The sequence below is a fragment of the Anas platyrhynchos genome, chromosome 1, assembly GCF_047663525.1.
Source record: "Anas platyrhynchos isolate ZD024472 breed Pekin duck chromosome 1, IASCAAS_PekinDuck_T2T, whole genome shotgun sequence".
Lineage (NCBI taxonomy): Eukaryota > Metazoa > Chordata > Aves > Anseriformes > Anatidae > Anas > Anas platyrhynchos.
The window spans coordinates 114,923,275-114,945,505 of record NC_092587.1 but is presented as its reverse complement, the minus strand read 5'-3'; the positions used below and the strand labels follow the sequence as shown (position 1 = coordinate 114,945,505).

The following is a 22,231-nucleotide window of genomic DNA, read 5'->3' as shown; positions in this document are numbered from 1 at the left end:
TCTACATTATGCATACCTAGGTATCTGATACGCTGTATATAGTATGTGTAAAATACTGGTCAACCTTTAAGTGTGTGTGTGTGTATATATATATACATATATATATATACACACATACTTGGGATAATTTTGACAAATGTGCAGTATTTGAAACACCTTAGACCTTGAGGAAGGCTTGAGACTATAACCAGAGAGGTCTTACAGAAGATAACTGAAATCTAGTGAACAAATATGAATCTACACAGAAAATTCCCATGTGAACATGTAATCCTCGTGTGCCTACTGTTATTCAGGCAGTACCACTAAAACCACAGTAATCTGGGGTAATCTCATTTGTTGTCACCAGCAATGAAAAGATAAAACATGAAAATGAAGTAATTCAGCAAAAAAGTGTGTGTTAACATGAAAGTGAATGTATTGCTGATGCTAATTTTGATACGCTTGTTTTACTTTTGCTGGCATAACATTCATATTTCAATTTTCCGTGTGTGGTTTTGTCAACGTTTTGATGTAAATTCCTGAGTCTGTGGTAGGGGTTTTAAGATCTAGCTAGAGTTTCTTAGATATTACGGAAATGATTGAGCTCACAAGTGTTCACAGAGCACTGTGGTTAGGATTTCTCAATTTCTACAGAACTGTCTAATATTAGCAGAAACAGCTACTCGACTTTGTTATCAGTAGTGTAAAACATTGACATTTTAATATTTTTGTATTTTCCTGAGAGATGAGGTGTACAGTCAAGTTATTTTTTCACATTGCTTACACTTTATTTAGTGTGTGGTTATTGCCTGTTTATGTGGAAATCAAATTGAGGAAGCTTTGCAGCCATAGCAATGTAATTCTTTGAAACTCTGTTACATAATTCAGTATAACACCGTGTTCCTTGTTGTGAACTAAGTCATAGTTTCAGTTAATGCCAACAGATAATCTGACCATTTAATGAAACAGTGCCCGGTGTGTAATGAAGGAAACAGTCTGGGTGATAACTACTAAACTAAGACTTTTAGGAGGTTCATAGTTTTTATATTCCTTCTGCTGTATTTTACTAAATATATTTGTATTTATTCACATGTATGTATGTATGTTTAATTATATTTTACAATAAAATACCTTGATTCTTGAACAAGTAAGTTTTCCAAGGAAAACTTTTACATCTGTAAAAATCAAATCCAGTTAATGCCTTCACTGTGCTCAAATTTTCCTTTGTAAAAGGCAGAATACTTTTTTTTCTCTAGACTTAAACTGATACGCATGTACTTTACCTATGTAAGAATGAACTCAGTGGTCCGTACGTAAGGAGTTACAGCGTACTTGTAAAATATTGCAAAGCTCTTGATCTGAAAGGTTGATTTATACATCAAACCCATTCAGGGCAGACAAGGCTTGGGATATTTTTCCCCCCCGAAGATGTCCTCAGGTGTTGAGGGAAGTTACAGCAAAACTCTTTCAGAAAATCCATTAGAAGGCATCAATGAGTGCTTGGTGTTTTAGGTGCAGCATGCTTTCTGGATCTTGATCAGAAAATTGAATGATTTGAGCATGTAAGCAACGTTAACAGTCAATCTGCTTACTTGTTACATGAAGAGAAAACAGATGGTAGCCCTGAAAAGCCTGTAAAATAGCAGATGGAAACTGCCACACCCTCTGATTAATATAATATTGCTGCCTTGGCTATACAAACATGTTTGTTATGAAGATAAGTATGTTATTCAGCTTCTGGAAACTCCAAAAAGTAGCTCTCTGTACCTACCAATTAACCTTCATCAAATGAGGGTTTTTCAGTTCTTGTGTACTCTTGTTTTGGGTGATTAAGGAGGTATTGGGGAGGCAAGGACAATCCCCAGACAAGGACTGTGTATCTCAAAACAAGACACTGGAACTCATGATAAGGAAGCGGCAGATGGACACAGAAACAAATGTAAGGACTATAAATCTCGAAACTGGACATTGGAATTCATTATAAAGATACAACAAACGGGAGAATTAGCAAGAACCAGCTCCTGCAATTAAGAAACATGCCAACTCAGCAGATTCCTGACCAAAGGTGAAAAGTACACTGTGAGGAAGACTCGGGATCTTCCTCCCAAAGACCCCTGCCCACCATTCTTGGGAGGCTCTACTCAGGCGCAAGGTGCCAAAAGGCTAATTAGCATGAGAAGCAAGGGAAGGCGGGGATAGTTAATGAATATGTATAGGCGCTTGTAGAATATTGATAGATTGATTGTATAAATTCAAGACTGCTTTCTGCTTTGGGTATGCACGATAGGTGGAGAGGTCCCCCGTGCATCCAGTGCTGCAATAAAGAATATACCACTTAAAGGAATTTTTGCTTCGATCTTTGAATCATGGGGTTGTTGTTTTTCTTTGGTTTGTTTTGTGTTTTTGTTTGTTCTGTTTTCAGATAATTGAAGGTAATCTGTACTACAGAGCCTTCCTTGTCTAGGAACAGTAAGACTTCACATGCATTATTATGCTCCCCAGGCTGAGGGTACGGGAAAACGTCCGGTTTACCTAGTGGACTCCACATAGAGGAAATGCCTCAGGTTTTTCTGGTAATGTGTAAAAGTGGGTGTCCAGCTGTAGTGTGCACACTTTATTCAGTAAAACTTTGTGATTCCCACATTCTGTACTGTGTGGGGAGATCCTCCAGCATTGTTCAGTTCTGCTTTCTGTGGAAGCTGTGAGCTCCATACTCCTGACTGCAAGTTTGATGACGTTTTCCCTTCATTTTTCTAAGTTCAGAGCATGCAAATTAGAAGTGCAGAAGGGGAGGATGGGAGACAAGCTCACTTCATATTTCCCTCCTGGAGGAGGAAATTTGTTGTGAATTGTGTGCTTTTATTTTTATTTTTATTTTTATTTTTTTTATCCAACCTGCAATTGACTCAGCTGTTGCTGACAGGCATAGCAAATTCCTTTTTGTTTTGGGGACACTTGTGTTTCTTGATAAGCATGTAATATAAAAGCTTATCAGACTTCAAGGTTAGGGGAGCAATTTGCTGGAGCAATTTGTCCTCGTTATCACAGGCTTCCCTGTTGGGGGACCGCTGCCCTCTAACCTGTCTCCTTGTCATATGAAGAAATATTTAAAAGGACAAGCTCTCTTCTCAGAGATTCTCTAAATGAATTACATAGCGTATATCTTAATGTTTCTGGTTGGCTAGTAGTGCTCTTTGGGAACCATGCCGGCTTTATTCTCCCAGAACACAAGAAATTTCTTCCACCTGCTGCAGACCCATGCCGGTTATAGGAGAACTATTGTTGGGAAGTAACCCCACTGACCCCTGAGCACTGCGCTTTGTACTTCTCCGGGAGGTCAAATAAAAGGTTTGGGGAGCAGTAGTCAGTAATTGTATGAATGTAGCAGTTGAAATGTCTTATTTGTGTCGCCCTTAGCGCATACAGCTCGCTAGTGCAATACACTCGCACCCTTCCTAGAAAAAGGGAAGAAAATGGTTATTTACCCACAGTACGTTGCCAGCTTGAAAGAACTTAATATTTAATGTAGGTCTCCCTTGCTCTTCGTTTCTGCTTTTAGCAGTTCATCCTACGTACATTTAGTGATTTGAAGGAGACTCATGATGACTCTGCTTTTAGTGCATTCACACATGTGCTTGACAGGGCACGGCAGAGAAAGCTTGAATGATCCCCCCCTGACCTTCCCACCCCCCTTTTTTCCTTCAAAGTGTAAACTTCTGTGTCGCTATTAAACTGCAATTCTTGAGATGCTACAGTTTTGAGGGGGAAGTCGCTGGGGATTTAAAGCAAGTGAAGAGAGCAATTTCAAGCAATTCTTGTACCATTTAGGAAATACTTGAAATCCTTGTGTAACCTCCTAGTGTTCAAGACGCCTTGTTTATCCCAAAGCATAGATTGAATCATTTTTCATGCTGCGTTACTGCTGTTGTAGTAGAGGCTGTTTATTGCAAACAGGCTGTAATACCCTGGCGTATGAAAAGGACATAGCAATTGAGAAGTTGAGGTGTAGTAGTGGTTACCGAATGTCTATGTAATTTATAACAGCAATTTGTTCAAATTTTATGTACCGAATATAAAGACCCATGCTTGTAGATGTGGCGTAAATGAACACCCAGAGAAGTACAAGAGAACATAAAGGCACATTTTTGCTTGGGGACCATGAATTATTTTGGCTCCGCATTTGGGCAAGAAGGTCTTCCGTGCTGAAGAGGTGTATAGTGCAGGTTTTAAAGGCGAAGTTAAAAAGCGATACTGTAGAAAGCCAGGATGTGATTTACAGAGGGAAGCAACATGTTCTTTCACTTAAATAAATCACTGTCTTTGTCTTATGAAGAGCAATTAAAAGCTAAAAAAAAAAAATAAAAATTGCAGTAATCCAGGTACTTGTTAGATCCCAATCAAGAAAGGTAGTTTGGAGGGTTTGTTTGTTTTAATGTCTTGTGCAGGAAGTGTACAGTATTTTGCCTTGTTTCCTTTGGTACAGATTTGCTAAATGGAATCACCTGGCTCTATTTCTGGTTGAGCATGTGTATATGCTGTTACCTAAATGTCATTACTTGCATTTATTTATTCAGTGCTTGAATAAAAGCAGTCTTGCTACGTATTATAATGGAGCATGGACTACAGAATTCAGTGTTTTTTAATGAATACTGAAGCGAGAGATCCTTATGTTGTCAGTACACGTAACAGTGACTTAGGTACTAAACACAGAGAGATCAAACTGAAAGCTTGGTCTCTAGCTGTTTGGAAGTAATACATTCTAATTCTAAGAAATATTTTGAAAGTTATTTTGGAAACACTAAAAGAAAGCTTAGGTATTTATATTAATTTAAGAAGTTATTCACTTTGTACAGAGCATTTGTAATATTTGTGCTTAAGTCAGACACTTGAGCTGGGCGATCCAATTCAAATAATTTCTGTAATCTATCTTGGCCTAACCTCTATAACATCTGTGTAGCATTTTCAGTGTGCAGGGTTTCAAAGGCCTGTGTGCAAGGTCAGTTCTGTCTTTGAACAGCCCTAGTAAATAAAAATAGTCACTAAACATAAGCATACCACATTGTCTGCACTAAAGTCTAAAAAGTAGTGATTTTCATGCAACTGAGCACAAAAAATACAAATATCCTAAGCAGGACTTAAAATAGTTGCTATTCTCACTATGTTGCTTGAGAGCTTGATTTCTGAAATTGATGTTGATCTTTTTTGTTCTTTTTCTGGGAACGAGAAATAAATAACATCTGCAACAGCATGTTGCTATCAGGCAATCTGCTCAAGTTTCCTGTGCTGATCTCTACAGCATCAGCAACATGAGTACCAGCGCTGCCCAGTTTTTCTTTACCACAGGGGGAAAAAAATCAATTTCTTTTATTTTTTTTTCTGACCTTTTTTTCCCCCCTTCTCCCTCCCCACCCCCAACTGTGTCTGACTTGCCTGACAGGAAATTTTCTAATTGCCGGAACAGCTGGTCGCAGCAAAAACGCTAGGGCTGGTCTTCCCTGCTAGACTTATGATCGCTCAGTCAGAAAATCTAAACATCATGGCTTCTTAGTCATGTTTAAGTTTCTGGCTCTCCGTGCTCGTTCTATTCGGGTGAGTTTAGTTTCTTGTTTAAAAAAGCTAAAGGACAGATTTATTAGAGCATCGATAGGGCTTAAGCTTCTAGTTTCAAAGCACTTTCAGTATTTCACAGCTTTCTGATCAGTGCTGCTTGTATACAAAGCCTTCTGTATATTCTTTTTCCAAAAAAAAAAAAAAAAAAAAAGGATGTGGGAGGGAGTTTGTGTTCCTATAATATTCTGTAGAAACTTCTAAGGTACCTGCTGACAGCCTGATTGGGAAGTTTTTACCTCTGAAAATGCTGTAATGCTTACTATTTTCTCACAAAAAAGTATGAGTATAGCTATGTGTTAAGCCTTCTCATTCATAGTCTTATTTTATTAAAAATGTTTCTATTTTGAAAATTAAAACTTGTTTTAGTAGTTAAATTTTATGTAGTCCTTTTAACTATAAGGTATAGTTATTTGTGGAGTGACAATTAAAATAACATGGGCTCGTTAGTATTTACTTATGAACATAGAACTAGGAATAGTGACGCTTGTGTTGTAGTTCATGTTATGGTTGTTTCATCTTGAGGCAGTAATTTACATTAATAACTTGCATAGAACAATTTACACTGAATTTGTATAATTTGTTAAACCTATACATTTAAAGATAAAAGTTGCTTTCAGTTAAGAAAATCTCTAGCGACGACCTGCATTACCCTGTGCACTGTTTCTTAACTATTTAACGATACATGTAATTTTGCAATGTATTTAAGAATTTTCACTGAAACTTAGATCAACTTTCATGTTTCTGCTCCTGTAAGTCTACAAATCCTTCTCAGTGTAAAACTTTCTTGTATGCTGTCTTAACATCCTAAGCAATGCATGTCTACTAGTTTGTAAATAAAAGGGATAGTAATTTAACATCTGCTGGCCTATGTACTCATTTGAACTTTGCAGTAAGTGTTAAAAACTGAAGTCTAATTTGCTTGCTGTAACTGAAACAGTGAAACAGGACATGAACGTAAAACAATAGAATATAGGATGCAGTATACACAGCTTTTTTAAAAGTAACCCTATAAAATAAACGTTTGTCAACTTAGCCATGAAGTTTAGTTCTTTTCCACGAGCAAGGTGAAAGATATTTTTTAGTCTGTGATCAAAAATGACACTATCTGCCTATAGCAATTTGGCTATATTGTCTCTAAAATTCTATTGATTTTTTAAAATGCTAGACAGTACAACCCGAGCTAAGGGTTTTCAGACCACGTAAATTTTACAATATATTATTGAATAAAAGCAAGATTCATAGTTTTCGTAGTTTAGTACTAAATCTGTTTATGGATTTCTAAAAATAATTCATTTAAAAAAAATAAATTGCAGTGCTCTTAAATGCCAGTGCTTACAGAGGAACAAAGCTTGTATCAAAGTTACTGGGAAATGAAAGTTCCACCCAGTGAGTTATTTTTTTCCAATGCTGACATGCACAATCTGGTTCATGAGATAATTTTGTGATGTTTGATCAAAAGAAAATGACATTACAAAACTGTTTTTGGTGACTATCATCAGGCTTTTACGTGAATTCCTCATCTTTATCTGCTGAACAACCTAGTGCTCGCAGTTCTTTTGGGTAGGAAGGAACGGGATCCCTTTTTTCGTCCTGGCCTTTGTGTTTTCAGTCTGAGGAGGAAAAGTATTTTCAAAATCACTCCCCTAGCCTTGGCCAGTCATGTTTATCCAGAGGGCCTCCTCATCTATCCATTGACGCAGTGCTCTGAGACAGGACTTGTTCTTCAAACTCCTATCTTGCTTCATCTGAAACACCAAAAGAATGGGAGGAGTTCAATCTCAGCAGCCAGATCTGTGGTTTTCATCATATGAATGAATTGGCTACCTGGAACAAATGTGGATATAGGCATCTTCTGGGACCTTAAAACTGTTGCAGTATGCTAGAAAACCATGAACGGAAAAGAACAGAAGGTGCAGAAAGTAAAGAAGAGGTGCCTAAATACAGTGATTTTTGTTTGTAATGTCTGTACGTTTTTTTTTTTTTATCTTGGAGACTTCACATTTCTATTGTTGTTTTCTTTTTTTTTTTTTCTTTTTTCTTTTTTTCCTTTTTTTTTAGTTGTTAAATTAGGCACTTGCTAATCAAATTTGTTTTTAGGAAATTGTATTGTTTCTGCCAGGTAAAAATAATAGATACCATCTGCACAAGTAATATAATGTCAATAGAATTGAGATTATTCTAATATTAAGTATTTTTCTGTCCTAAAAAGAACCAAAGTTTATAAAGTGTGGAAAAACTCTTTCTGACTTCAAATGTCCCTGTTAGTTACAACTTCTCTGTTCTTGCTTTGCTAAAGTAATAGTGTAAAAGAAAATGCACACAGAATATCCCTAAATAAGCTTAATTTTAAGCATGGCAATGCTTTGCCTTTTGTTGTATTAGAATAGTTACTACTTCAGTAGTAGCTGTTTTAACCAGCTTTTTAAAGCAATTGTACACTTATAAAAATTTAAATAAATACTAGGTCTGTTAAATGACTTGAATTTTGAATCTTAGTCACAAATAGAAGAACTGCTTTTATGCCATGGTTTACATCAGTGATGTTGCTCACTGAAGTGATGGGAAGTTATGAAATAGTTGTTGGACATAGATATTTTTTTCAAGGGTAGTTTTGAGTTTAGAGGTAGGATTATAATGAGTATAGAATATGTGAATGTATATAGAATATTTCTGAAATTCAAAAGAAATAGCTGACATGGTGCATTCTTCACACTTTTAACTCCCATTTTTAACTTAATAAAGATTTCCATAAGCTCTAATACAAGCGATAAAAATAAATGGTTTTCAGTTTGCTGGCTCTTTCTTCTTCAAAATGTGTAGTTCATATGGATTTTATTTCTTCAGGTAACACTGAAAATTCATTCTACTTTCAAAACAAGTTAGGAAAGTAAGTGCATCTAGGAGACTTCCTGACTCAAGGGAGGGGAGGAAAAGGAAATTATGTATATGAGCTGCGGAGCTGTGCCAGCATTGAGTCATCCTTTTGAAATCACTTGATATCCAATAAGCTTACTGTCCTTACTGCTTCATGTAACTTTAGAAACGAGGTTTAATATCATAGAAACCATTTCTGAGATGCTGAGTATTTGATTACAGGAATCAACGATATTTTGCCCATGACAGTCAGAAAAATGAACTCTGAGTACAATGAAGGTTAACAAAGTAGTAAAAGGAGATTTTCAACAGCAGTTGTTGGAGCAGCGTTAACAACTTGGTGGGGAATCCGTTCTTAGGTGTTCATCCTTACCTTCACTTGTACTGAGCATATGTATGCCTTGAAAACAGTCGTTTCTTTCAGGGAAGCAAAACTTTCCTGAAAAAGACTGAGGGAGTGAAAACAAAGCTGCTGCTTCCTTAGGGAAGATGGAAAAAAATCTATGTAGCTTACGTAGCTAAGACTTAGAAGTGAAAGCTGAGAAAAGCAGTGTTTTTGCTGGTGCTCAGCTTTGAAGTGGAAGATGACAACTGGAATTAGCTCTTTATTCACTGGATTTGCTTTTTGAAAGTTGTATAGTCAATAGTGTAAGCTGATAGAGCAGTGAGTTTGTTAGGTAAGTTAAAATTCATTTAGGGCAATTGAATAAATACGTTCATTGAACAGTCACTATAAACTGCCCTTTATGCTTTTAGAAATGACTATTTCCTGTCTTTTCAGGAAAAAGATGACACCCTAACACCATTGAAATATCTGTCTTTATTTCAGTAACTTATTTTAAAAATTTATTATAGGGCTGTCTTATCTGGAAATATGGTTGATCTTTGAGGTGATATTCACCAACACTGGTCTGACTTAGTTGTGATTGAAGGTAGCAGAAAGGTTTTCCTCTCCTTCACGCTCTTGGCTGTACTGAAGTTGTGATTCCAGAAGCATGAACTTCCCTAATGGTGATTCTGGCTCTTTCTCTTCCATAAATTATCTCTATTACAGAATAAGCATATTATATGAAATGAATTTTAATAAATTTTGAGATGTTATTTTAAATGGGAAATAGGAATGAAATAGTTCCCGAAGAGCGTTTTGGTGGAATCCCACCAGCATTTCTTAGTGCATTAATAGTGTCGTTTTAGAAGGAGTTTTCTAATTATACCTAGACTGACCCAGTTAAATGCTAAATTGTGTATTAGGAACAAAGAATTTTGCATGAGTCGGAGGTGGTCATGGTGTTTAACACTGGAAAGTGGTGACTGGGAAAGGATGAGCAGTGTCACTTACCACTCATCTGAGTGCAAGCTTGGAATCGTTGCCTTTGTAAGCACAGTTCTCGTGGGTCTGAGCAGGAAGATATGGACTTGGAGTAGTAGGGGGCTATGCCAGTTGTGAGCCCAGCTGTGATGCAGGGACTTCCAAATTAACATTAAAAATGAAGTTTATCGAAACCAAAAAGTGATTCAAGAAGACCCTTTCAAGACCAGGGGGTGTGAGGTTGCTTTACAGTGGAAAAAAAACCACTGAGCTAACCTTTACTTACCTTAAGGGGAAAATTAAGGCATAGCTAAGTTTGTAAGTACCTATACATAAAAGATGCTCCTGATTACACCTTCTTAACTTGATTAAAAGAGCAGGACAGAATTAACAGGTGAAGGTGAAACCTGGAAATGTTGGAAGCAGGAACGTCAGTGTTGAAGTTAACTTCTCCAGTGTTACTTAACCTGGTTTAGATATTCTGGATTCTTTTTAGATTAGAATCTTAATATAAGGAACCAATGTATTTCTGATCAACACCTGTATTTTTAGATGAAAGATCTATTAGGGATGTTGGAGATACTGTGTGAAAATAGGGGTATTCTGCAGAATTACAGATACACTGAGAACGGAATTTTAATCATTCCTTGACATTAAAATTTGTTAATCTGTTTATCTAATGCCAAAGTCTTAACGCCACTTTTACTGCTTTTGGTCAGCACGTCAACAACCTTTGCTGTCCAGGAAGAATTTTTTTGTATACAGGACCTATTTTTTGCATATGACTGATTTCTCACCCACAGAATCACAGAACTGTAGAGGTTGGAAGGGACCTTGAAAGATCATCGGGTCCAACCATCCTGCCAAAGCAGGTTCCTCAGAGCAGGCTGCCCAGGTAGGTGTCCAGATGGGCCTTGAGTATCTCCAGAGGAGACTCCACAGCCTCCCTGGGCAGCCTGTCCCAGTGCTCCGTCACCCTCACCATGAAGAAGCTTTCGCATGTTGGTGCAGAACTTCCTGTGCTCCATCCTGTGGCCATTGCCCCTTGTCCTGTCCCTGCAAACCACTGAAAACAGGTTGGCCAAATCCCTCTGTCTCCCACACCTCAGGTATTTATACACATCGATGAGATCCCACTGGGTTTTGATGAACTCGAGTATGTATAAGCCATGTCCGTCATAGTCATCTGAGCCTCATTACACATCAGAAAAATGTGGTATTTTTAAAAGCCCTACTGATAGGGAAGTTGCTTCTGAATTCCAAAAGCAAACATACCATGGTGTATTTTTTGGCCAGAAATTGTTGTAACATTCAGATGCTTTGATTTTTTAGAAGTGTGAGGGTCAGTTTCATCCTTGTTTCTTCATGTCAGTTATGAAAACTTCCATCTCTGTTAGACACAGAAGGGGATATTGCCTCTTTCTTTCTCTCAACCCTGAATGTTTTATTAAGGTGTTACAGATTTGATGGTGTATTTCGTGACTTATTTCATGTAGTCAGCAAGTGTGCAGAAGGAAAATTCTTTTGGTTGGTGCTTAACTGTCTGCCAACTGAAATTCACTGCAGCTCCCAGGAGGTTCTCACCAGTGTCTAAGGAGAATTTGCTTTCTGGGAAAGCAAACAAACACGCGACCTTGTTTTGCAGTCACTGCTGCCCCTTTTCTTAACTGAATACGGATGCTGTGTGTTATCTTTCATAATTCCTTCCTGATGCAAAGGATTCAAGATAGGGCAAACAACTGTATTCTATTTTTTCATAATGAGAACTTGTGGGGTCTTCTAAATCCATACCTGATTTGCTTTCTTAATAAGGAAAATTTTCTTGGAAATCTGTTTCTGAATTTGTTAGAAGCTTTCTAACATATTCTGGGTATTGTAATAATCTTTTTTTTTTTTTTTTTTAACATTTAGCTGTTCCCTTCTTTGTTTGTTATCAACTAGAAGACTCATTTTATACAAGAACAGGCATCAGAGTCATTAAAATTGTAAAGCTATTTATTTTGAAACTAGTTGAACACTGTAGTGTGTTAAATATAAATGTTCTTGCAGAAAGTCTGAAAGTCTCAATCTACAGGCACTCAGCATATACTTGTCTTTGCTCTTGGTATTATAAAAATAAACTGCTTGTTATTCTGCACGTAGCTGACCACAAATGCATTTAAAAAAAAAAAAAAAACAACAAAACAAACACGCTGTTTTAATGGATTTAACACACCCACTACTCAGTCTCTTTGTACATGCATAGCTTTGTTAGAGGTTTGATGTTTGGATATCTGTTTTTTGATCAGCTTTCTGTATTTTATCTGATTTCAATGTAATTTCACTGAAGTTGATGGGAGAGAGTGCAGGGAGTCCTCTTGTTCAGGGTGGGTCCGGTTTTTTGAGTCACCTTCTATTTGACGTGAATGCTTAGGGTGGCTTAGGTTATAAGCATTTCCTTGTATTTCTTTCTTACCTTTATGGATTGATGTCACTTCATGACTTTACACCCATTAAAAGTCACCTATGTGTAGGAGCAATTTAAGTATACCATTCCATCATACTGTGGCTGTAAAACTACATTTCTAACGTAGCTGCTACTTTTTCTCTCTGGTATAGTCTATTTGTCACAATTAACGTATGCTTCCACTACAAGTGTATACTCAGATCTTTGTCACTCACTGTCAAGCTAATGAACTAATTTGTCTCTAAACACTTAACTCTTTATGATTACATATTTGAGTTATTAAAAATATTTATACTCATATTCATACAATCTTAAGTACCCAGAAATGAGGAATCTGTCTTCCAGGGATACCTTTCCTAAACAGACATCCTGTAAGTAAACATAACAGTGTACTCGTTGATGTTCTTTCTAAGTTAACTCACGTCTAATTTTTACATAGCTTTGAAAGAAAGGTAACTTTCTTGGTAGATTTCCAGTTTCTGTCCCAGTGTTTTGGAATTTTTGTCCTGTTTGTCGCTGTCCATGTTCACACTGTGCTTATACATTTATTCAGGAATCTGAAACTGAGAATTTTAGGCACGCAGGATGCCTGTGGTATTTCCATATGCTGATGCTCCTTATTCCTGATAGCTTTCCTCTCCATCATACGAGTAAGGACATAGGTCTGTTCCTGTGCCATCCATTCAGATGATTCAGAGTTTTCTTTGCAGATGATTTTGCCTGCATCAGAGCATACACTTAAATATTTTTTTAAATTATAGTTGGTTGTTTCTCTGTTCTTTCATTTTTAAAGTAAAATTTATGGACTAAGCATGCTTCTGGTTTTTAAAGTACTGTTCGAATTCTAATTGGTGTTAATTATATTTTTCTAAATTTGTCGAGTTGTGCACAAGAGCATATCACACACAGCACTCTCAACCGTTGGATAAGTATGTGTTTGGCAACCCTTTCTCAAAGTGACTACAGATGGTTTAAGCCCAGATGCGAGAATTTGGTTCATGGCCCCCCCCTTTTACTTGTTTCTCCTTTCACATCACTGTCACGTTATGTTCAGCTTCATTTGTCCTCTGTGGCACCTGCAGTGAGGAACTGAAAGTAGAGATAAAAGGCCTATACGTACTCTTTTTTGCTGCTGTATTTATTAGAAAAGAAATACAATCTGTGAAAATGTCGGAATTGTTCAGAGCAATAGGGAAGTGGAAATTACAAAGCTGTATGATAGGAACGGTATTGTGGACCAGCCCTAGACAGCATGATTTCTTTTCAGTTTTTCTGAGGTGTATGTTTCCAAGATCAAGGTCTGCAGATAAACTGATTCACGTCAAGCAAGCAGTGTGTTATGGCATCCAATTCCGCATGGGTCACGTCTTTACAAACAGACATGTTTTCAGATCTGCTGCTGAAAATTCAGAAATCTGAAGGATAAATTATGGGAGATTCTGCATATAGACAAACTCTCGTTTTTCTCTTGGTTCTCTGGCCTTTGTCATTACTACTGAGAAATGTTTAACTAACAAGGCTCTTCTGTTTCTACTTCCTTTAGGGTTTGAAGTCCAGCTTCCTTTTAATATGTTATCTAGTAGTTGTTCCTGTAATAAGATCTCAGAAACAAATACAAATGTTTTGTATTATAGCAGCGTTAATTAATCAAGGAAATTAATATGAATTAAAATACTAGAAGTAAAGTAAGCATTCAGTATTCAATAAGTACTTAAAATACGGAATAAAATACAGATTTTTTCCAGCGATAGGCAATAAAAATAATGGCCTAATTCTAAAAAGGGTTAAATAGCTTTTTACAGCTTGCCTAGAAGGTGTGTTTGTGTGTGTGCGTGTGTATATATTTTTTTTATTTTTTTTTTCTGACAAGCATATTTCCTATTCCAGTTTGCATCTGATTCCTAAAGAGAAAAAATGAGTCACCCTTGTGGCTGATGAATTCTAAATTTTGTTAGCTTTTCTCTTCTAGATTTGATTTGTCTGTGGAATATAGTCCATTCAGTGTTCTTCTCCTGTGTTTGTATTCCTGTGCACAGACAGAAATTGTGAGGTACATTACTAAGAACTTACCTACACCGAAATACTGACCACCGCAGTTCAGAGTTGCGAATGCATATCAATGATATCAATGCAGGAAGTTATTCTAAAATAGTGGTGTTTTATATTCATACCCAAACTTGTTTTTCACTGACTTCCCGTCTAGAACAGTGTTGATTTAACACTATTATACTGTTAAGGAAATGTTAAGGAAACTCGGTGTAATGTTACCTTCTGTTTATTTCCTTGTGCTCTATATTTAGTTTCACAATAACGGAAGCCAGTAGCAACCACTTTAAGTTGACTAACACAGCACGTGTTGTTTTTTTATATTAAATGTGACTTTTTATGGCAGTTTTACTTTATAGTGTGAAGAAAGCCTTAAAAGCTGTGTGGCTAGAAAAGAAAAATTTATTGGAATTTTCTATTTAGACAATGTTGCAGTATTAGGCTTGAGAAAAGGGAGCTTTCCAAGTTTATAAATAACCGAAATAAAAGATGGGCAGTATACTGTAATTATAACTGGAAGGAAGGGTCTGTCCCACTGCTGTAGCAGCCGAAGCGCTGGTGAGTGAGTCTCTGTAGTGGTGTGAAAGCTGTCAGGGAAGGGAAGAAAGGAGAGGAGGACCAGAGTCTTTCAGCAGCCTATCTGTCATCCTATTTAATTTCAGCCCATCACATGAGGCAACGGGTTTTTTCGAAGTATCTCAGGAATGAGCAGGAATGGAGAAAATCAGCAAATTAGAGCAAATTCAGCACTAGACTGAATGGCTTCTCTTCTGGAGTATATAGTACAACAGCACCTATTAATTACTATAATTAGTGCTGATGGCTGAGAAATAGCCATTTCGGCTTTGCAGTGTGAGAGGCTTATATTTTAATTCAGGTAGATAATGGGTACAGTGAGGGTTAATTCCTTTGGCATATAATTCTTCTCTCTATAAAAGGCTGAACTTTTGTATTTTTAGCTGCACTTGCAAAATACTGTTTAGGTTAAAATAACAAATGTTCAGCAATTATGTAGAAAGAAGAAGAAACTGCAAATCTGTGGGTATATATTCATCATAAATCTTGCTCCGAAGCGTATGTTAAGGACAAGCTACTAAAGTAGGATATGATCTGAGTTCCCGTTTGTTTATAAGGGAGTTATATTAGGTCTGCCTTATAAGGACTGAAAAGTATCTGAACCTTGAGAACTGTGAAGACTGGAAGTATTCACTTCGCATCAGGAATGTGAAGTGGTGTTTTTGAAGAGGGTGCCCAAAATAACCACTGGAAAGTTTGTTACATAATAATTGCATTGCATTTGAAAACATGTTTTGTTTGTTTATAGAAAACATGTGAATATCCTTTTCTTTCATGTCTTTGTTACCTTTTGCGATGCTTTTAAAACAACATGCATACCCGATCAACTTGAGTCCTTAAAAGTGACTAGATAACAAGAAGATTGGATTTTTTTTTTTTATACTTTCCCAAGACTCCAAGGGAGTTAATAGGTAAAACAGTTGAGCTGAAGCAGATCAAAGTGTACAAAGTGTACAAAGAAATATGTGCTTAGCAGTCTATTCTGTTGTGCTGCTCCTCTCCTGGGATTCTCTAAGATTGCAGAGAGTAGTTCAAGTAGTATGTTATCCAGCTGATCACATGCTAAGGTAAAGCATAAAAATGCAGATACCCACCAACAAATAATTACTTTCTGAAGTAGAAGGAACCAACATTTCTTTCAGGCTCTCTAAAGATTCAAGTTTGAGTGATTGATCAAAGTATTCATAACTTTCTCATGAAAAAAGGTTTGGGATAGATTCTGACATTAGGAGCAGTACATGGCATACTTGCACCCGCATGTGGAGTTTCAGCTGTTTTACAAGAGAAATTGGCCCCTGTCTTTATTGGTGGTCTTAGTTTTTGAAAAATCCAGTTTGTTTTTTTTTTCCACTATTTCATTTCAACAGTTGCTAGTACATTCTGTGCATTCTTAAAAAGTGTGCACTGGAATTATTTTTTATATGTGGATAGATGTGCATGCTCAGGCTTTGTTGTGTGCAGTTTGTTTCCAAGTTTGGTTGCTAACCTTTTGAAAAGAGTCCTTTGAAAGAAAAACAGTGATCTAGAAGTATGTTTCAGTAGACTTGTATGGACAGTTACTGTGCATTTGTAAGTGATATTAAAATGACTGTACAAAACTATACTTTTAGCAATAATTCATGCACATAAATGTTGCTGAATGCTTGAAAAATATATAAATGAGTGCTGCAGAAGCACATATTTAAAATGCTACCTCTACTCCTCTGTCACTAGAATTATTGTGTATTTTGGTACATTTTTATCAAGGGGAAGATCTGGAGCAAGAAAGACCTTACTGTTGGTGGAAGAGGGATGGGTTATGTAGTACTTAAAGTGGATGTATGTGAAGTTCATTGGCTATGTGGGGATGCACACAAGTGCTGACGGGACCTGTCTCATGGCACTGTGAGGCCATGCTTGATTAACCCAGGGAACTACAGGCTGGTCATCCTCAACCCCTGAGAAGACAAGGGAACTACTAATCCTGGAAACTATTTCTGTGTGTGGAGGAAAAGGTGCTTGGAATTAGTCAACACAGATTCACGTGGGTGAAATCATGTTTGACCGACCTGATAATGTTCTACGATGGAATGGGTAGACAGAGAGTGGATATTGCCTACTTTGACTTCAGTAAGACAGAAGGCAATCTTCCATAAGATCCTTACATAGAAACCGATGAAGCATGGGCTCAATGAACAGACTGTGGTGTGGATGGCTCTCTACCAAGGGCAGAGTAACTCCGTGCAGTAGCAGTGGGCCAACCACCAGCTGGAAAGAAACTTTGCAGGGAAGGACCTGGAGATGCTGGCCCACAAGGTGAACACGAGTTAGCAAAGTGTCCTTGCAGCCAGCAGGCTGAGGGAGGTGATCATTCCTCTCTACTTTGCACCGAGTGCCAGGTCTAGTTCCGGGCTCCCCAGTACAAGAGTTAGAGAGCTACTGGAGAGAGTATCCCTTAGCAAAGGGATACTAAGGTGTTTGAGGGACTGAGATATCTGTCATGAGGACAGGCCAAGAGAACTGAGATCCTCTGAGGTCTTTAAAAGCTGCCTGGGCAGCCTGCTCTTGATGTCCATGTTGAGCAGGGGGGTTGAATGTGACATCCAGCGCTGTCTTCCAACCTCAGCCATTCTGTGATTCTGTGAAATAAACCTGAGTTTAAGTAGAGGGAAAGTATTCTTAGTTTTATTTTATTCACTGTAGCCCAGGGAAAGAATAGGAAGAGAATGCACGAAAAGTTGAAATTGTTGTTGTTGTATTTATCATAGAAGTTACTTAAGCAGCACTGACTGTAAGTTTGGGTCATGTATAATGCCTAGATAGTTGTTCAGGTGACGCTGATAAGAATGCATTTTTTCTCGCCTTTGAATGATTGCTGATAAGTTTTGAAAGTCTTCTGTTGTGTGGCACACAGCGTTGCTTTTCAGGGGATTATCAAATTTTTAGTAAAAAATACAGGATTAAGTGAAGACTGGAAAATGACTAGAAGGCCCACTGCCTCACAGTCATCCTTATTCAAGTGTTAAAAATGAGCACCTTCCTAAGAGATCTGATCTGCTTATTACAAACTTTAAGGGAACTAAATTCTTAAGAAGTTTGGTTTCCACCTCTGGGTTGTAAATCTGAAATGGAGATGATGAACCAAACAACATGGGCTTAGCCACAAAAACTTGGGTACTGATGACATGTTACTGTCAACTTTGTTATTGTCTGTTTTCTGATATGTCTCTAAAGGTTTAAGCTACATGGTCACTAAATTAATGCTACCTTTTGTACCAGGTAAATTTTTTTTTTTGGTAAACGCCTTAATTATGGGAGTGGTATTGCTGAATGTTTTATCTACTGTTGGGAGCTTATAGTTGGTTAGATTCAGTAACACTTATTTTTTAATGTACTGTGAATTTATAAATGTTTCAGGAAGATGCATCACTAATGTAAATTTGCTCACCTTTCTTGCTCTGTCAGGAAGAAGGAAATATCAAAGAAATTGCAATAACTCATCATGTAAAGGAAGGACACGAGAAAGCAGACCCTTCACAGTTTGAACTTCTAAAAGTGCTCGGACAAGGATCCTTTGGGAAGGTTGGTAACAGACCTCTTGTGGAGTAGTATTTGGGAATATCATATTGAAGAGTGTTGAAGAATGAAATATTTAGAACAGTCTCATTGCATTAACGCAATGTTGGTGGTCAAAACTGCTTTCTAAATTAGTGCCACCATAATTGTGGCAGATCTTCTAAAGTGGTAAATTTATTCTAGTTTGCATGTAGACCTCAAAGATGCATGGAAAATTTGACTTGAAGGAAGGAATGTCATTTTGCTTTAACTACTTTTCTGTGTTTGAAGGGGACAAGGTTTGAGAGGTTTTTTGGTATGTAATGCTAGTTGCTAACTCAAAGTTTATCACCAGTACAGAAACTACAGACAATATATTTTTGTAATACATTGTAATTTTAAATAATACATTTTAGACAGTGGTGGTCATTGAAGTAACTATTATATACTTTGGATTGTTAATGCTAGGCCCATGCTAGAATTTGGTTAAGGCACAGTATAACTGGATACTTATTTAAGCTTGTATTAAATACTCATTTTCTGGCATTTTAGTGGGTACTCTCCACACCAAGATCTCAATAGGTGTATGTGGCCTCTGCCTTTCACTGTCCAAATCAAACTTAAAAATGAAACATTAATTTCTTGTGACAGAGAGATCGTTGAGAGAGAATGGAATTTACAATGAAAAGCAACAAAGCTTTTAAGCCCATTTTTAGCCTTAATTCAAGTTCCGAATGTACTATTAGCTTTCTAGTATGTTAAACCAATGCTAAACCAATCTTGGATACTGGGGAAACTTAGAATAGTCAGTTCACTTCTTGTCGTGGAAGAAATTTACTATTGGTCATGTTGTTGAAGCAGCAGTTCCAATTAATCTTGGAAATCTAGATGTTTATAAACTACGAAGTTTTGTACCCAAGTCTAATAAGTACTCGATCTAATAAGACTACACTGGAGAAACCATTTCTGGTTTCTCATTTCTGATGTCATTTGATTACATACAGAATGAAGATAATAGCTTCTATTAGGAAATCTTCTATCAGGAGAAGTAAATCATTCAGAGGCAAGGAGATGTAAGCTAATGAATGACAATTTCAACAACCCCTTCAATTCTGTTGATATTACTAAATCTAATGCTATAATTGACTTTTTTCATGTTTTGAAAAAGCAAAAATACTTAACTGCCCAGCTGAGATATAATGTAAAAATGCTGGTCTTCTCACTAGCTTTAGCATTTAGGTTAAAAAAATATAATAATAATAATAATAATTATTATTATAAAAAGTTTGGAAGATACTGACACTCTGCCACTACTCGTTCAGTTTAAAAGGCTAATCTGTATGCTTTTCAAGGGTTGTTAATATGACGGGTTACAAAAACAGATAAAACTAATCTCATATAGCACATTTAATGTTCTCATTTACCACAACATATCTCTGTGCTTTTTCATAAATAACTAGAAAACCTGTGGGAAGTGTATATTTCTCATCTCAAAGTAGAGAATATATCTGCATCTTAGGGTTATTAAAAACAACTCCAGTCAAGAAATCCTTTTACACAAAAGAATAAAATGAAAGACACTTTAGTTGAGGCTGGTTTTACTTCACTGATACATGCAAAATTCAAAGAGTATTAGCTATGTTTTTTTGGGACACAAGGTTGGTTCTCACTATTTTATATGTTGCTAAAATGAATTATTAAACATTATTTTACATAACTTTGTGGATCAACTTCTGTACACTGATTTATTTTCATATCAGGGAACTATTTCATTAGCACTTTCATTATGCTTTCTTACAAATTTTATTAAGATGGAGCTACTTAAAAAGTTAACATCAATAAGCTTATTTTTACAGAAGAGTATGACTATAAAGTTGAATTTTGTTTCAATCTTTTCATCTAAGTGAATCCAAATTCATCCTTCCCTTAACTCACTGAAATCAATTAAGTTTAACCAGAATTAATTTGGCAGATTTTGCCTTGAATGAACCTTTTAGATTATGAAATTAAATAATACTATGTAAAAATGCAAGGAAATTTCTATTTGTACTTTGCAGAATTTGAAAGTAAGATATAGAAAATGTAAGAGGAGCAAACTCAGATTTTATACTGAAGTATATTCATCTGAGTTGCCTTTACTTCTTTTTAATAATTCTTTTAATTTTCCATGCAGGTATTTCTTGTCAAAAAAATCTCAGGATCAGATGCCAGGCAGCTTTATGCAATGAAGGTGTTGAAAAAGGCCACCTTGAAAGGTAAGCACTATTTGGAGCAAGGAGGTAGAGAAGTCATGGACATTATTACCAAAAAATAATCTTTACACACAGGCTATTCTACAGATTGTATTTTAGAACTTATTTCTATCAAACTGTTTTGTGTAATAAACACAGAGAGATTTAGTAAACAGTACAATATTGCTATTAAAGGGGGAATTAGGTTCAGTCCTTTGCCATGTTAAATGTTAGGTCCCTCTCATTGGTGGTGGTTTAAAACAGTAGTTGCATTGTATCTGCCACTTTCTACTGAGCTGTTATCTGAAACATAATATCCTTCCTTTTTTAACTGTGTATCACAAATGAGACAGCTAATACTGTTTGCTCAATTTACGCTGAGGTTACAATATTTAAAAATGTATTATTCGAGTTCTTTTATTCTAGAATCTCTAAGAAGAGTTAGTTTTTTTTTTTTTTTTTTTTTTTATATATCAGTACATTTTTTCAGAACTTTTGACGCTTGCTCTTGGATGTAGGATATATTTGAAGAAATCTTAAGTGTCTTAAGCTAAATGAACAAAAATTAGTTTTAAAATGAGACTTTATAATATTTTGTTTCTTGAGTGGTTTTGGTCACAAATGATATCAATAACAAAATAAGTTCAAACCTGCACAATATCAAATCTGTCCTAGAGAATTCCATAAGATTTTTTTTATAGTAGATTAAAATGTTCTCTAACTGCTTACCCAGAATGTGTATTTATTGTTTTATGTTATTGTTTAATATTTCAGTTTACTTGTATTGTTGATATTATTTAGATGTTATTGATATAATACTGATTTGCAGTTTTAACATGTTTTAATCTGAAAATATTCACAGATGACATGCAAACAAAAACTTCATACTTGCATTGAATTACGAACCTCTGTTAAAATGTTGAACTTCGCATTTTTCTGCCTAAGATCTAGTGCCAAATCTCATTATACTTCACTTACGTTTAAAACTATTAGGGTGTGAGTGGTTTTGAACAGTTTCCTATATTTTGATTACTCTGTATTGTGGCACAAGTTATTCTCATTATTTACTTCCTATTTTTCTGGAATTGATTTCCACTCATTTAAGGTCCTTTGATATCCTCAATAGCCTTTCATTTCCCAAATCTGTTAATAGCTGAGAATTGGAGTCAAAGGTCATTTAGCAGTTGCTTTTTTAAGATGTTTGAGCATTTGTCTTCATCACATTTTAATGGTGGCTGAGCCTTATGAATAAAAAGCGTAGTACAAGTTGTGGATCTAGTTCTGCCTGCACATGGGGAGATTGATAAACACTGAAATTGTAAGTGTGACTTGCAGCTGGAAAAGGAGATGCTCTGAGGCAGTAAGCATTCAAGGATGCAAAAGGCTAGAACAGAAAACTGACAGTAGCAGGAAGATATCACACTTTTCAACTCTTTATTTTCAGTTGGTTTGGAGTGTCATTTGGTTCCAGTTTTAGGAAGAACAAAGTTGAAAGCAAATGAGTTACTGTTAAAATCTTAATATGAAACTATTTGGAAATAATGCTCTTTTTCTGTAATTGCAACTTCCTTTGAGATCTAATACTGTAATTTAAAATAATACGCTGTATTGCTTGATTTGCATAAG

The 22,231-nt window shown here is 36.2% G+C and overlaps 1 protein-coding gene across 4 annotated transcripts in view; it reads left to right on the top strand.

The window, feature by feature from the left end:
* The window catches only part of RPS6KA3 (ribosomal protein S6 kinase A3), a 75,041-nt gene that overhangs the window by 18,077 nt on the left and 34,733 nt on the right, over positions 1-22,231 (top strand). For 3 of the 4 annotated variants that reach the window (XM_038167731.2, XM_038167727.2, XM_013109158.5), the window contains exons 3-4: positions 18,285-18,401; positions 20,548-20,629. In XM_038167731.2, the coding sequence (XP_038023659.1) occupies positions 18,285-18,401; positions 20,548-20,629 (199 nt within the window). Of the gene's footprint in view, positions 1-5,447; positions 5,569-18,284; positions 18,402-20,547; positions 20,630-22,231 lie in introns of those variants that run through there. The other variant, XM_005010846.6, reaches the window with a different exon arrangement.